Raw genomic sequence first — 16,002 nt, 5'->3', positions numbered from 1 at the left:
CAGCCCTGGCCCGAGGAATAGTCTGTGAGCCAAGCTGTGTCATCTTAAAGCAGATTGAGACCACCACCGCTTCCCAGAACCTGCTTTTAGTTCTTCTGGGAGAGTCTGAGCACATTTGTCCTGTCAGGTCCGATTTTAATCTCAAGTGTAGTCAAGCAGAGGGCTGGTTCTTACTTCTTCCTGTCTAATTTGTAATAAATTAACTTCATGCCATTTTGAGAGGAGTCGCACAGATCCCAGCCTATCGAAGCAAACACAGAGAATTGTCCTTTACTGTGACAATGACATTGTTTTGTTCCTGTAATCCAGCAGCAGCCTCAAGAGGCTGTGGTCATGTTGCCTCGTTTCTCCCAGAAAGAGTGGCTCAGTTAATTGTCCCCTCGTCTATCATCATATATCCATAACACAGGTAATACATTAGCTGTGTCTGTCACAAGGGAACAGGGACAACAGGGTCTTATTATTCTCATGTCCTCATTGCCTTGTACCATGCCTGCATAGGATTTGATAGAAAAAAGTTGTCCTTGTGCCCAACCCAAAGCAGTTGTTGCGCGAGCGTCCCCAGTATGCGAACGATTCATATTTCACCCCTCATCTAGTGTAGACGTATAACTGGACTGTACCATGGTGACAAAACCACTTTTCAATACATGTGGTACAGCTTGGTGGGAAGCTGCAGCTTTCTGGTGGTCAGCCTCAGACTCAAGAGCATTCCAACACGCAACCATGGCTGTTGTACCAGTATTTCCAATTAACACACGGGCAGTGCCACACCATACATCTTCATTATTGTGAGCTAATTGACTCTTAGGAGAGGTGGGGGAGGGGGATTCTTCATACCCATTTGTTTTCTCCATTCCATACCCTGGCTTGGAATTGCCCTCCCAGCACAGATACTTCTCCCCACTGGCTGTAGAAGGCCCAAGGAATTTACTGCTTATTCTTCATCACTACCTGGCTTTTGCTAATGAACTGTGCATTTCCTTATGAAAGGCTGGACAACCTTTATGGCTTCAGCTCTAAAGGTTGACACCTGCCCCTACCCTATAGGCCCACCTTCTAGAACCCCATTTCTATTCACTGCTTCTCAATTCAGTTTCTCTTCAGTAGATTCTGTTTCATCAAGTAAACGAAAAGATGATCTCTCACTCACATGTTGTATTCCCAAGCTCTTGTGTCATGCCTTACCTGCTCCTGGCTGGCCTTGCTTCCCACTGCGTCCAGGTCAAATGATCCTACATGCTCCATGTGGTTTCAGAACAGAGCCTAGTCATCTCGCTCTTGGCCTCATAGGTTTATATGACATGAAACCATTTCAGCAGCACAGACAACTCGAAGCTGCCTCCCAGAGTATCTCCCACAAATACACCTTTTTTTTTTTTAAAGTGAACTTTTTGGTCTTCCCTAGCCTTACCCACCATTCAGTATGTTACCTATAAATCAATGTGTACTTCATTATAGCAAAGTTCAAGACTTGGTTAAAACACCATCTGAAGGAGGCAGTGTTCTATAGTAGTTATGAACAGAAATTGTGGTTCTGATGATGTGACTTTGGGCAAATCACAAAGCTTCTCAGGTTACAGTGTCCTGCCTCATGAGGTTGTTACAAGAATAAGAAAATGCATTAAAGTGCTTTGCGGTGCCTGATATGTAGTAAACCCTCGTAAATGGTAATTTCTGGGATGGCTTTTGAAATCTCCAGTGTTTGTATGATGTGTTAAGGACGCATGCTGAGAACCTCAGAGAACAACAAAAGATTTGCTCTGAAATTGTTCTGTGCAATTTCTCAAGGCCACTTAAGTTCTTCAGGAATAGATTAAAACCTCCAACTCTAACCCCATACCTAGCATTATCTCCTTTGACTCCTACTGGACAAAAATAATCGGTGTCAAACCCCTGGCAAATGTTATCATCAAAAGGTTCATAGAGACCAAAGAGTGATTCTCTGCTTTACTTTACTGAATTACTCCACCTCCCCTTCCCCTACCACACACACACACACACACACACACACACACACACACACACACATGCACGCACGCCTGGCATTTTTAGCAGAAGGTCTTGAAATAGCTTTTGTGTCCTAGTATTTATGTTAATTCTTGTATTTGTACTTGACTGAGCGTGATGGAGTTTAGCTATAAAAACTGTCAGGTGTCACACCTCAGACACACCTGCTGAGGTCTTGACCCCCCAGTGCTGGGGAGAAGTGAAGTGAACCAGGGCTAGCGACACTGATCCAGCCACAATGATTGGCCCAGGAGAAGGCAGTCAAATCTTGTATTCACAGTGCTCCCTAAGCACATGACACAGTCATTGTATCATCAATCACAGAAGTGGTCAGTCCATGACTACCGGCGGAGCTAGATGAGCGCATCAAGCAGGAATTCTAAGATGGTGCCGGAAGTGTTCACAAGCTAGGCAATCATTCGATGGGTGGGGGGATAAGAGCTTTATCTATAGGGGCAGAATTCCTGTGAACAGATGGAGCTTGGCAGACTAGGGCCGGCTCTAGCTCCTGAGGGGGAGGCCTAGAAATAGCTGGACAGTATGTCCGCTGAGTTTGTACGAGACTTTAGTCACAGTAGGAAGTGGTGGTTAGACAGATGGAGCACAAGTCAGGCCAAGGATGGCAGACCAGAGCATGTTCCTGACCCCACAGACCAGACCAGACCCAGGCAGGAAATAGGGGCAGTGGGATGCGCTGTGACTCATGCTATGACTTGCTGTGTTCCAAGCCCTGACACCAAGAATAAGACGGGAGGGGATGGCATTCTAGGCTTCCAGAACATTATTTTGCCTAAGCACTTTTTCCGAAGACATTTGAAGTGTTCACTTTGTTATGATTCTCTAAACTGTGTATGTGTGTTTCATGCGCTCTGCTGTCTCTATGAAATATCTCACAGTAATAAAAGAAAGCATTTGGAGTTATAACGTTGGAAGGGTATTATAGAGGTTGTTTATTGTGTTTATAGGTACTCCTGTTACTGGGCAGGTTTGCTAGTAAGAACATCTTGTAATCTGATTCTGTTTCTCTGAACTCGTTAGGTCTTTCTTAAAAATTTATTATTTTAAAATTTAGAAATATTTTATGAACCACACACAGTATTCTAGAATACCGAAGGATTTTGTGCTTAACCTCCTTCCTGTGACCAGGACACTAGCCTTGAAGATGTTTAAAGAAATTTTAAGGAATAAAACTCATATGAGTTTTAAAGTTTATACTCAGAATAACCTAAGTTATGCCAGTTCTATATCTGTTCAAATATTTTTTTCAGATTTGTAATCAAAAATCACTTTAATCATTACAAAGAAGTATAGAGATAACTCAAAATAAAATATAAACATTATACTCTCGTTACCTGGATGATGTTAACTATTAGTCCTCTAGTGTGTATCCTTCTAGATATTTTTCTGCATGAATTTTTATACCTAAATGACATTATAGGGCAATTTTACATTTATAATAAAATGGAGAGGAGGATGTAAATTTCTTATTTACACATGAATAACCTCTCCCATTATCAAAGTCACTCACCAGAACAGCACATTTTTTACCAAGGATGAACCTACTTTGACATATCATAATCACCCCAACTCCATAGTTTACCTGAAGATTCACCCTTGGTAGAGTACATTCTGTAGGTTTGGATAAAGAAATAATGCCATATGGCCATTATAATATGATACTGCCCAGGTGTGCCTGGGTGGCTCAGTCAGTTGTGTGTCCTACTATTGATTTTGGCTTAGGTCATGATCCCAGGGTTGTGGGATCAAGCCTCATGTTGGACTCCATGCTGAACATGGAGTCTGCTTATGATTCTGTCTCTCAAATAAAAAATGAAAATAAAAATAATTAAATTAAAAATATAATAATATTATACTACCCTAAAACTCCTCTGTGCTCTGCCTACTCATCCCTGCTCCAGCAGCCTCTGGAAACCACTGATCTTTTGACTGTCTGCATAGTTGTGCCTTTTCCAGAATGTCATATATTTGGAATCATACAGCATGTAACCTTCTCAGATTGACTTCTTTCACTTGGTAATGTGCTTTTAAGGTTCCTCCATGTCTTTCCATGGATTGATAGCTCATTTCTATTTAGCACTGAATAATATCCCATTGTCTGGGTGTACCACAGTTTGTCCATTCACCTACTGAAGGACATCTTGGTTGCTTCATAATATTTATATTTTGTAATCTACTTTTTCAGTTAATGGTTTTCCAATCACTGATTTTTTTTTTATCTGATCTGGAGCTTAAGTCAATGTCTAAACTGAAAAAAAAAATCCTTTTCAGCACACTGGTCCAATTCTGGGACCATATGTTGCACTTGGCTTATGTGTTAGTCTAGAACAATCCCTATTTTTATGACATCAGACTTGAAGAGACAAAGCCAGACATCCTGCAGAAGTTACTGCCTTCTAGTTGCTGCCCTATAGTATTGTTCAACATGTTATTCTGTTCCTTATATTTACTATGAAGTGGAATCTGTAGTTGTGGTAGATTCAGGTTCAACATCTGTAGTAAAAATACACTGTAGATTATGATACGTTCCTTTGTACTGTCCTGCAGTGGTATAATGACAACCTCATCCCCCCACGTGTGTGTGGTTGTATTTGTCCTCTTGCCACTGGGAAGTAGTCTTTGTGTTGCTATATGGCCATCATTTTAATACCCAATTCCTTTTTTTTTTTTTACAAGGAAGCTTTACACCCAACGTGGGGCTCAAACTCATCACTCATAACCCCCTCGAACTCATGTAATCAAGAGTCAGCACCCCACGTGACCAATTCTTTATCCAACAATTTTCCTGATGATTTAAACATTAAGTGACAGCCCTTGACTAAAGAAAGAATTGCATTAGGGGGCACCTGGGTGGGTCAGTTGGTTGAACTCCTGACTCTTGATTTTGGTTCAGGTCATGATCCTAGAGTCATGGGATCAAGCCCCATGTTGGGCTCTGTGCTGAGTCTGGAGCTTGCTTAAGATTCTCTCTCTTTCTCCCTCTGCCATCTCCTCTGCTCAAGTTCTCTCTCTCTCTCTCTTTCTCTCTCTCATTCTAAAATTAAAAAATAAAAAAAAATTACATTAGGAATATGAAACTATATTTTCTAAATCGATAATTCTATTTACACTTGTTAGCTCACATTTTCTGTAGAGATTTCTGTCACATAGTGGGACTATTAGATTACCCAGAAAAAGTTTCTTTTAAATTGCCAGTTTTCAAAGTAAGAAGCTGTGTAATAGCCTCACATGAGATGTTGGAATGATTGAAGCATTTTTTAAAATCCTGTGGTCACTGCAAATATGATTTCTTGAGCACTTCCTCTGTATCAGGCACTGTGTGAAAGGCTTTATGGAACCTAATTCCTAGGACAATACACCAAGGTTTTAGAGATAGAAATGGCCAATCTTGCATGGTAACATAATGTGTTAGAGTTACTCCTGTGAGAAGTAACGGAACTGGGATTTGAACCCAAATCAGTCGAAGCCCACAATCCGTGCTTAATTCCTTCTCTATGTTTTTGTTGTATTTTACTTAAGAGCCAAATTCTATTTGTGATGCTATTTGGAACGTTTCCCAGTTTATCAACAGTAGAAATGAAAATGATGCTTAATAATTTTCATGAGGTCTCTTACCCTTCCTTTTTTTATTCTGTTCTTAATATTTTTAACAGTGTGAAGAAAACACAAATCTTCAGGATACTGCCCGCTACCTCAAACTTCCCTTTTCCAAGGGCATCCTCCTTGGAAATAATCATCAAGCCATGAAGGCCACAAAGGAGTCTTTTTGGATAACATCTTTTCTCTGTTCCACAAAACTCACACAGAATGGTAACGTATAACACTGTTTTATTTGAAAGCCCTTGTACTTAAGTACTCATGTGAATTTTGGTAGGCATATTTAATAAACACCAATGTTATATTTAAGAACTTGGCACTAGAAAAATTGTCAGTCCTTCTGTTGGTGATTTCCAGTAAAATGAAAACATTTGTGATCCAATGGTCTGTTAAATGCATGTAATTTAAGAACCTCAAAATTATCCCAGCATCGAAACCCAAGTGTACAACCCTTCAAAACCCAGCTGCTTTTAAAAAAGAAGAAAGAAGCAGAGACAAAGACTACCACTACCTTAATCTCGCTTGTTTTATAGTTCCATAAACAAGGCTAATTGCAGGCTTTGGAATAAAGGCTGTTTTTTGTTTAATTAGATGGATATTGCTTTTCTATTCTAAAATACTTTTTATGTCAGTGATTGTTTAGCAAGTTATGATTAATAAAACAAGCTCTTCTCCTTGGAAAATTGTCGTGAAAACATCATCTGCAATGAAGGAAGGAAATGAAACATTTCTGAGTTCTGCATGTTTGCTGTGTAAGGCTTCTGGCTGGCATCCTGAATGCCGTATTAATAAGTCAGATTCATTATGATGAGGAGAATGACTTCATAATCAGGTATTGAATCTCATAAAATGTTCCTGTGCCTAAAAATTTGTAAGTTCTCCTAGTTCTTTCTTCTGTGTCATAGAACAGCATGTGTAGTAGCAAGTGTATTTCTTCTCTTAGAGCATGGCCTCAGAAAAGCAGCAAAATGTAGCACTATGATGTTGGCTTCTTTTAAGAGACTTCTCAACTTCTCTTGCAGTGCTGCTATATTTATTTAGGACTTTGGCAAATGATTCTTTCACATTTGTATTAGTTTTTGTTCCTCCTCTTCCAAAAATATTTTTGGAGAAATGTTTTTAAAAAAACAACTGCGTATTTTCAGTAAATTTGGTTGAAGAGAGTTAAGAAATGTCAAGACGTTATCCATATTCAGGGATTGGTTATTTTAATTAAATAAAAACTTCACAGACATAACTCTGTAATGTTCATAAAGCTTTCACCAAAACTCAGTTGATTTTTAGGATGCCAGTCTAGAGATTATGAAGATAAGAAAATCAACCTGTTTTGACTCACTTAGATAGAAATTTTATTTATCCTATGTGGATTAGTTGTGTGTGTGTTTTACAGCCCGGGTTCACATTTAACTGATTGCCTCTGGTGGAGTAATTTCAGGTTGTATTAGTTATCTTTTGTTCTTGTAACAATTACTGTAAATTTGTTGGCTTACAACAACAAAAATGTATCATTGAGCAATTCTGAAGGTCACAAACGTGAAATCCTTTTCATTGGACTAAAATCATGGTGTCAGCAGAACCACACTTCTGGAAGCTCTAGGGGAGAATCCTTTTGCTCACCTTTTTTAGCTTCTAGGGGCCAGTTGTATTCCTTGATTCGTGGCCTCTCCTCCATCTTCACAACAAGCAGCATAGCATCTTTATATCTTTCTGACTCTGACCATCTTCCCTCTGTTAAGGATCCTTGTGATTACATTGGGCCCACTAGATATTCCAGGATAACCCCCTATTTTACGACCTTTAACTTAATCACATCTGTGAAATCTCTCTTGTTGTATAAGATGAACATATTCATAGGTACCAGCTATTATAACATTGACATCTCTGGGGCCATTATTTGGCCAACCACATAGATAATCCTAACAATAGCTTATCTGCTGTCAAAATATTTGGCCCTGCAGACTTAATTTGTTGTTGTTCTCCAGTTTAGGATGTTAGACAGAATTGTGGACATAAGACAGAACCAAATCCTAAAAATTAGAAGTTGCTACTTTGTAAAAGCAGACAACATTTTCAGGTAGATATGGATAAATAAAGCCATTCACCAAATCATTATATTAAACATTTCATTATATAGAAGATAATGCTTGGTTCATTTTTGGACACTAATAAGTACTTAATTGTTGATTTGACTTTGATTACCCTTGTGAATGTAACAGAGCTCAGAATGAACCAGGAAATAAATACTGTATTTCAAATAGATGGGAAGGAGGAAGGAAATTAGTTGATCTTTCTGAAATTTACATGCTAGGCACATATTTCTGTGTGGAAGTCATCCAGTTCCAAATTGGAATTAAATTGCTTTGTATTCATTTTACTCAAATTGGAAAACATACAAATCCATTTCCAGTACAATTGGGTATTTAGCAAGTGATACGGTCTCTAGCAACAGTCTCCTATAGCAGCTTTGCATTCCAGGATCCCTGAGGTGTGCCTTTCTGCACATGCTCTGTAGTTCAGTGTTGTTCGCGGGCAGCCTACCAAGGCTGGGAGCGCCCTGTCGCAAGTCTGTGACTGCCAGATCAAGCAGACATTTTAAGATTCTTGAGAGTAGGGGTCAGGGAAGAAATTATTGTACTTCTTTGTTATCTTCCTTGGGCTGTTAAACACGACTTTAAAAAAAAGGCTAAAAATAAAAAACAGTGCTTAAATTTAGCCTAACAGCTGTACGGTTGCTGACTTCCCCAAATCTCCTTCTCCCTCAAATAGTGGGTAGTTCATTCACTCTCTTCCTGAGAGTGTGATTTAAAAAAAAAAAAAAAAGTAGGGATTATGTCATCCACCTGTTTTCTAGCTCTTGGTAGACTAGGCATACAGCATACTCTTAAGTGCTTTTTGAATAGAACGTTTAAAATACACATTTTCAGTAGTAGGTCATAGTTCCTGATTTGCAACTAACGATTCTTCAGATAGCTAAAATAGAGACCCTAAGAGATAACAATTTTGACTTAATTCTGAGCAGTTTGTACGCACGATTAATTACATCCAGATGAACCTACTGCTTTATTCCCCCTTTTCTTCCATCATGAGCAGACTAGAGAGTCATCAGATTTCTTGTAGGGCAGGTGAATAGCCCCATCCCAATCTGATTGTCTGGAACTGTCATCTGTTCTCCACCTCTGCTGATGGCAGTGCTGTTCCTGATATCTCACAGCTGCCTCTGGGGATGCCTCTTTCTGGCCTGCAGAGCCACCTTCTTCCTCTGCACACACTCCATTCCTCAACACTGGACCATGCCCTGGGCACCCCTGCAACAGCCTAGCTCCAAGGGGCAGGCAAGAGAGCAGGGAGCTGGACAGAGTAAGAGGTGGAATGGAGGTTGAGTTGGAAGTGAGGAGTGAGGTGCAGGGAAAATGCACTGGGGAACTGTAAGAGAAGGTGCCCGGGAAGGGAGGCATCCTGAAGTTAGATGCAGGAAGTAGGAAGTAAGTGGGAGGGAGGCAACCAATAGATGGGAGAAGAATGCACCTGCTACGTCTGCTCTGGAAGGTCTCACTCTATTGGACTATCTACTATTCTATATATAACCAATCATTTTTTAAAAGGCACCAGCCATACCTCCAGGATGTCTGAGTTGGACATGAATATTGAACATTTTCAGGCTTTTCCATTATGAAAATATCATAAATATCTTTTTCAAAGTCATTATTTTAAAAATTCCCTCATTTTTAATTCTAACCACCCCCTGTTTGTTGTAGATAAACATTTCCATTTAGTACTAAATTTCTCACTATTAAGTCCTTTGTGAACTTTTTCTCTTGAATCTAGCTTTGGTGAAAGTTGTATCTCTTTCCTCTTAAGATTCATACACTTTTTCTCATCTCTTTTTACTACATCACATTTTCTTTTTCATCACAACTGCTTCTTCCTTGATTTCCTGTGTGTGTGTGTGTGTGTGTGTGTGTGTGTGTGTGTGTGTGTGTGTGTATCCTTTTGGTTTTTGTTTCCATGTTGGTCTTTTTTGTCTCTCAGCAAGTCCCATTTGGGTTTCTCTTGAAACGAATGCTTTCAACTGGATTTCTCACTGTTAAGCCTGGAAAATCCCTCTTAGCTGCTTCCTTGGCTGTCCTAGTCTTGCAGCCCCACTGAGCCCTGGGAAGCCAGCCCTGCCAGGTTCCTCTGCTTTTTGAGCTTCCTGCATACACAAGCCTTGTTAGTTCTTACTGCTCTCATTGGACTCCAGACATGACTGTCTCCTTGCTCCCTCTGGGGACTAGTGAAGCTGGATACCATGTTCAGGAACCTTTCTAACTTCTGCCCAAGAAAGCTGGGGGAAGAACTTTTACCCTCACCAGGTAAAGAGGTTCTCAGAGGACCCTGCTAGACTCGGGCCAATATGTTATCAGTTTAGGAAGGGGTGGAAATTGAAGAGCTGGGTCCTTCCAGATAGAAGATGACCATGGAATCCAGGAACTGGCCCTCTCAGGTCCATGGGCTCATTAGATGATCCGACAGTTGACTAGACCTTTCATCATTGTGCAAGGGACCTTCTAGTCCTGCCAGATCTGGGTCACGTTTGTCAAAGAAGACCTTTATTGCTAGGTAGAATTGGTTGCTAGGGAGAGTGCTGTGGGGGGCACAAATATGAGGAAAGCAGATTCCTGACCCTCAAGAAATTCCCATTTTAATGGGAAGAGGCAGGAAATGATTCAACAAATATTTATCTACTGCCTGCTGTGTACCTGCTCTATACTGGGTGCTGGGATACCATAGGACCAAACTCAACATTTTTTTTCTTAGAGTTTACAACCTAGTAGGGGTAAAGACAAATAAACAATTGTAATAGTGAGGTCAGTGCCACTCTGAAGTGAGGGACAGTTAGCTCAGTCTAGAAGTTTCAGGAAAGACTTCTTAGATGAAGCAACAGCTGATCTGGGAACTGAAGGTAGAGTAGGAGTTTGTAAGTCAAGAGCCATTGAGAAGGGATAAATAATTAGAATATGCTGTAGTGAATGCCATCTTAGCTAGTCAGGGTCTAGGGGGGAACCTGAAGCTTGGGTGACCAAGAGGGGTAGGCAACGTGTTTAAGAATCTAGCTCTGCCGGTGGAAAATGTTCATTTGAGGGACTGTTCTCTACCAAAGCAGCTAACCTTCATTTTCTGTTTGGAAAGGTGATATGCTTGATCTCTTGAAATGGAGAACTCACCCTGACAAGATCACAGGCTGTCTCTCTAAATTGAAAGAAATCGATGGCTCAGAGATAGTAAAGGTATATGTTACTGTGTTGTCCCTCTCTTGGAAATTCATGAAATAGGGACTGTTTGGAGGGGAAGGACAGATGATTTTTTATTTATCAATTCACTTCTTTATCTAACAGTTTCTGCAAGATACACTGGATACCTTATTTGGAATTTTAGATGAAAATTCCCAAAAATACGGGTCTAAAGTGTTTGATTCTTTGGTGAGTTTAAATTCACTTTAATCATAGCTTAACAAATTTTGTATCTCATTCTTGACTTTCATAAGGCTGTTTTTGAAATACTCATTCAATAGTGCACAAGTCACTTAAAAAGAACCAAAAAATGTATATATGTCTTGATTTGCATTCAGTTTTACAAAGCTCAATTTTCTTTTTTAGGTTCACATAATAAATTTGCTGCAAGATAGCAAATTTCATCATTTTAAACCTGTAATGGACACTTATATTGAGAGTCACTTTGCTGGGGCACTTGCATACAGGTAAGGCCTTTATCTTGTAATTGGTTTAGAAGCAGTTTCTTCTGAGCTTTGCTAGGCAGAACCATTAGGATAAGAAAATTTAAGAAGACGTGTAAGAAGAAATAAAGCACAACAACTGAAGTGTCTCTTGAGTCAATATCTTCCTTTCTCACACATCTTTTTTTAATGGCTACAACTTATTTTGATTAAAAGAAAAAAAAACTTTCTGAATTCTCTTCCTAAAACCTAAAATATAAAGTTTTTTTCTTCATGTCTCTATTTCACTTGATACTCTTTGGTCCAAAATATGTGGTTATTTCAGCTCAAGCCCATTTAATCACCACATGCCTTGCTGATTCTGGAAGTCTTTAAGAAAGAAATGTGAAGGGAAAACAGCATTTGCTATCATATCTTTTTAAACTCATTCATTCATTCATTCATTCATTCATTCACTCATTCGTCTGTTAATATTTACTGAGTGCCTACTGCATGCCTAATGCATGCTGATTAATGTGAAGACCTGGTTCCTGGCCACAAGCAGTTCAGCCATGGACTCTACCCTCTGATATCAGCTGCCGTTTTAACTGCTCTTCCTTTCCTATCAGCTCAAATTATGCAAGCAAGGCTAAAGTGAATGAGTAATGACAAGCCATAGCTCGTACCTGCCTCCATGCAGCCTAGCTGATAATTGCCAGAAGGCAACAGCTTCTTTCTGTGCTATGTATAACATCTTCCCGGCCTTTGGCCCTGCTTATGCACAGCCCTGGAATGTTCCCCAAAGTTCTTTCTCCCCATTCTAATACTGTCATTGCTATTCTGCCCACGTTTTTACCTTACTGTACCTTAAGCATCTATGGCTGTGCACATGCACAATCATGTATTCCCAGTTGTGTGTTAAAAAACACTGAATCATGTTTTTGCCCTTTTTCCCCCATCATGTGATAGATAAAAGATAATAAGTAATCAAATAAGCATTCGATCCTATTACCTTGGGTACTCCCTAAAAGGCATGTGAAGATTTATGCCTCCAGCTTTTAAATGAGGGAGTTTTTATTGAAGACTTGACCCTCTGTCAACAGGATTTTTAGAGACGGTGAATGAAATATCAGGGATAGTTGGAAACATCGGCCTGGCTCTGCCACTTGGCCTAACATGTGGGGCCCTAATATGAGGGGTTACCACTTGCAACTGAAATTAGCATTGGAAGCTAGAGAGGAAGGGTGTAATTTCTAACACTGGATGTTGGCCAGGAGAGCAGGATAGTCATTCCTAAGAAGACAGATATTGCCTATGCAGTCTTCTTGGGCTGTGGATGGTCAGAAACTCACTGATATGTTATCTTCAAAAGAACATTCCTGGTAGCACCTGCCTGATGGCCCATCCCTGTATTCTTCCCTGAGTGAGAGAAAAGAGGAGCATTTTTAAAAGCTTGCTCCAGGGGCGCCTGGGTGGCGCAGCCGGTTGAGCGTCCCACTTCAGCCAGGTCACGATCTTGCGGCCTGTGAGTTCGAGCCCTGTGTCGGGGCTCTGGGCTGATGGCTCAGAGCCTGGAGCCTGTTTCTGATTCTGTGTCTCCCTCTCTCTCTGCCCTTCCCCCGTTCATGCTCTGTCTCTCTCTGTCCCAAAAATAAATAAACGTCGGAAAAAAAAAAAATTAAAAAAAAAAAAAAGCTTGCTCTGTTTTCCAGAAACCAAGAACTGAGCAGAGTTAAAGGTAGCAAACCTGCAATCTTGAAAATTGGCTTTTTTTTTTTTAATTCAATTTTTGTTCCTTAAGAAAAAGAAAAGAAAACTTGGCCTTTTTTGAAATTCTCTTACAAAGGCATACTGGGATGGGAAATTTTGTTCTTCCCAGAGGTAGAGAATTGGCTTTGTAAACCCATGGGAATGTGATTCGTAGTAGGGAGATGTTCCCTTATCCTTTGCCGCAACCCCCCCCTTTTTTTAAATGTTTATTAGAGAGAGAGAGAGAGAGCGCGCGCACGCGCATGTGTGAGTGAGTGGGGGAGGGGCAGCACAGAGCTGTCAGCACAGAGCCCAACACAGGGTTCGAATCCACGAACCATTAGATCATGACCTGAGCTGAAGTTGGACATTAAACCGACTGAGCCACCCAGGTGCCCCTTGCCACACTCCCTTTTGCCTCCAACTGAATACTTCATCCAGCTGTTCACATGGTCACAGGTCATGGGGGAAGAAATCCCAGTTAACACTGGTTCAAGGTTGACCATGACAGCCTACTTCAAGGCACTTTCTTGGCCAGAGACCTTTTCTCTGATACTTGTGTTTACCCGTTGGGAAGCTTTGGCGGAAACAGCAGGGCCAATGGGATATGTCCGTATTTAGGGAATCTCAATGGGAGGAAGTGTTTCTCTCTTGAGTTTCAAAAAGGGGTAGTGATGTTGATGTACAGATGCCTATTAAGCGTTTCAACAGAAAAATATGAGAAGTGAAGGGAAAAGAGTCCTCCTTATCATAAAAATGTTTGATTTCTTGGCTTTTAACTGAGAGCTAGACCAATTCTACCTTCTGTGTATTTCTCCCTGTATTTTAGAGATCTCATCAAAGTTCTCAAGTGGTATGTGGACAGGATAACAGAAGCAGAACGGCAAGAGCACATCCAGGAGGTGTTGAAGGTAATGACGTGGTGTCGATAACAGATAATGTAGTCTACCAGGGTTGTTGCACCATGATGCCTCAACTAATTGGTTTCTTCTACACAGACAGTAATTGATGATGAAGTATCACCAGCATTTCAGTTCTTCTACACAGACAGTAATTGGTGATGATATATTACCAGCATTCCAATTCAAGGATCTTAATCGGTTTATGCTCCTCCAGAGCTGATGAAATTTGAAAGAAACTTTGCCAGGCTCGCCTACTGGATCCTGCCTGGGATTGAATTCTGAGCTCCAGGATACTTGGAGTGAAGTCTAGGAGTGGCAGGAGCGAGGTTTTATGAAAGAAGACCACAGATAAGCAATTAAGCTTGAAGTTCCTGCACCCTGGCAGAGGCCACTTGTGAACGCTTTGTCTTAAATTTTGAGAGAGAATAGGGTAGCTTAGCAGGGATCACAGTGAGGAAACCTGAGGTTTTACTGGGTCTCATGGTTTAATGCTGCCAAACATCTCGGGGCGTTTGTGCTCAGTTGTAAACGGAGATGCTAATACTTTACTTGCAAGCATGTTCATAAAGACTACAGATCTTTTTTTTTTTTCATAATTTTTGTTAATGTTTATTTGTGAGAAAGAGAGAGAGACATAGCGCAAGCAGGAGAGGGGCAGAGAGAGAAGGAGACATAGAATCCTAAGCAGGTTCCAGGCTCTGAGCTCTTAACACAGAGCCCAATGTGGGGCTCGAACCCACGAACCATGAGATCATGACCTCAGCTGAAGTTGGGTGCTCAACCAACTGAGCCACCAAGGCGCCCCAAGAATACACATTCTAAAAGGGATTGTTCAATAGCTGCTCTGAGAATCCTCCGATTTCCTATTTGCTGAGTACCACTCTATTTGATGCAGCAGAAAAAAAAGTAGACAGGTATACGGTTTTAAAAGCAAGTATTTTACTAATTATAAATTAATCACCTTGGTGTGATTGAAGGTAAAACACTAAGTGGCAAGAGTACCTGCCAGCAAAGCACAATAAATTTTCTGAAATAGACCAGCATCTCTCTGTTAACTAAATTAAAAAACTATCTGAGGATCAAAAGCATTTAAGGTTCATACCTCTTGAGAATGACATAGAATTTTTAAATTATCTATACATTTTCTCTCATTAGCGTCAGCAAAAAAAAGGCTCTTCTTCTACAAGTAAATACTGTTCAAAAATCTCAGGGGCTCTTAAGTGTTTTTAAATCAATAATTCAAAAATCTAATGATGTCCCCTGGTTTTTATGCCGTGTCATTGTTAAATACTCTTGGTTTCCTTTGAAACTAACTTTTACAAAATTTCGTTTGAAGGCACAAGAATATATTTTTAAGTACATAGTTCAATCTCGAAGGCTGTTTTCCCTTGCCACCGGTGGACAAAACGAAGAGGAATTTCGCTGCTGCATTCAGGAGCTTCTTATGTCGGTCCGTTTCTTTCTTTCTCAAGAGAGCAAAGGGTCAGGAGCATTGTCTCAATCACAGGTAATTTTTTTCCATCTCTGCTGAATAAAACAGAAATGAGTCCAGTTTATTTGTTTTTACATAGCAGTGTAAGTGAATCCATAGCTCCAGTTCCTATTTGTAGCGTCAGCAATTTTGCAGACTTTTAAAGAGTCCCCTAGCTCCCGCGAACCCACAGAGCAGAAGTTAGGCTGGCTTTCCTCCGCCTACTCTCACTCTTCATGGGGCGGCTGTTGGTCTACAGCAGGCTGGGTTCAGTTCTGAGTAGACACGATGTCACCATCGGCCTTGGGGAAGGAAGTTCACTGGAGCCGATCTGGTTCTGTTGTTTACGCCAAGCCTTGCACTGCATTTTAATCTGGCAACTTGAGACTCATTATATCGCACTTGGCTAAACCGCATGTTGCTTTGTTTTATTTAACTTGACCCTAATCGTCCTGGGACTGATCTTATGTGACCAATGCTGAGGGGCGGTTGCCAAATGCTATTACCTGGAGTAGCTCTACGTGTTTTGTTTCAGAACAGGATTTATCCACTTTCCAAATAGC

General features: G+C 40.5%; 1 protein-coding gene across 2 annotated transcripts in view; it reads left to right on the top strand.

The window, feature by feature from the left end:
- DOCK4 (dedicator of cytokinesis 4) overlaps window positions 1–16,002 on the top strand; it is a 432,507-nt gene that overhangs the window by 284,659 nt on the left and 131,846 nt on the right. For both annotated transcript variants that reach the window (XM_047849499.1, XM_047849498.1), the window contains exons 17-22: window positions 5,682–5,838; window positions 10,795–10,892; window positions 11,001–11,084; window positions 11,262–11,362; window positions 13,896–13,977; window positions 15,305–15,475. In XM_047849499.1, coding sequence (XP_047705455.1) covers window positions 5,682–5,838; window positions 10,795–10,892; window positions 11,001–11,084; window positions 11,262–11,362; window positions 13,896–13,977; window positions 15,305–15,475 — 693 coding nt within the window. The remainder of the gene's footprint in view (window positions 1–5,681; window positions 5,839–10,794; window positions 10,893–11,000; window positions 11,085–11,261; window positions 11,363–13,895; window positions 13,978–15,304; window positions 15,476–16,002) is intronic.

This window comes from Prionailurus viverrinus, chromosome A2 (assembly GCF_022837055.1).
Source record: "Prionailurus viverrinus isolate Anna chromosome A2, UM_Priviv_1.0, whole genome shotgun sequence".
NCBI classification, from domain to species: Eukaryota; Metazoa; Chordata; class Mammalia; order Carnivora; family Felidae; genus Prionailurus; species Prionailurus viverrinus.
The sequence above is the reverse complement of the archived record's forward strand: the minus strand, read 5'-3'. Positions and strand labels throughout refer to the sequence as shown.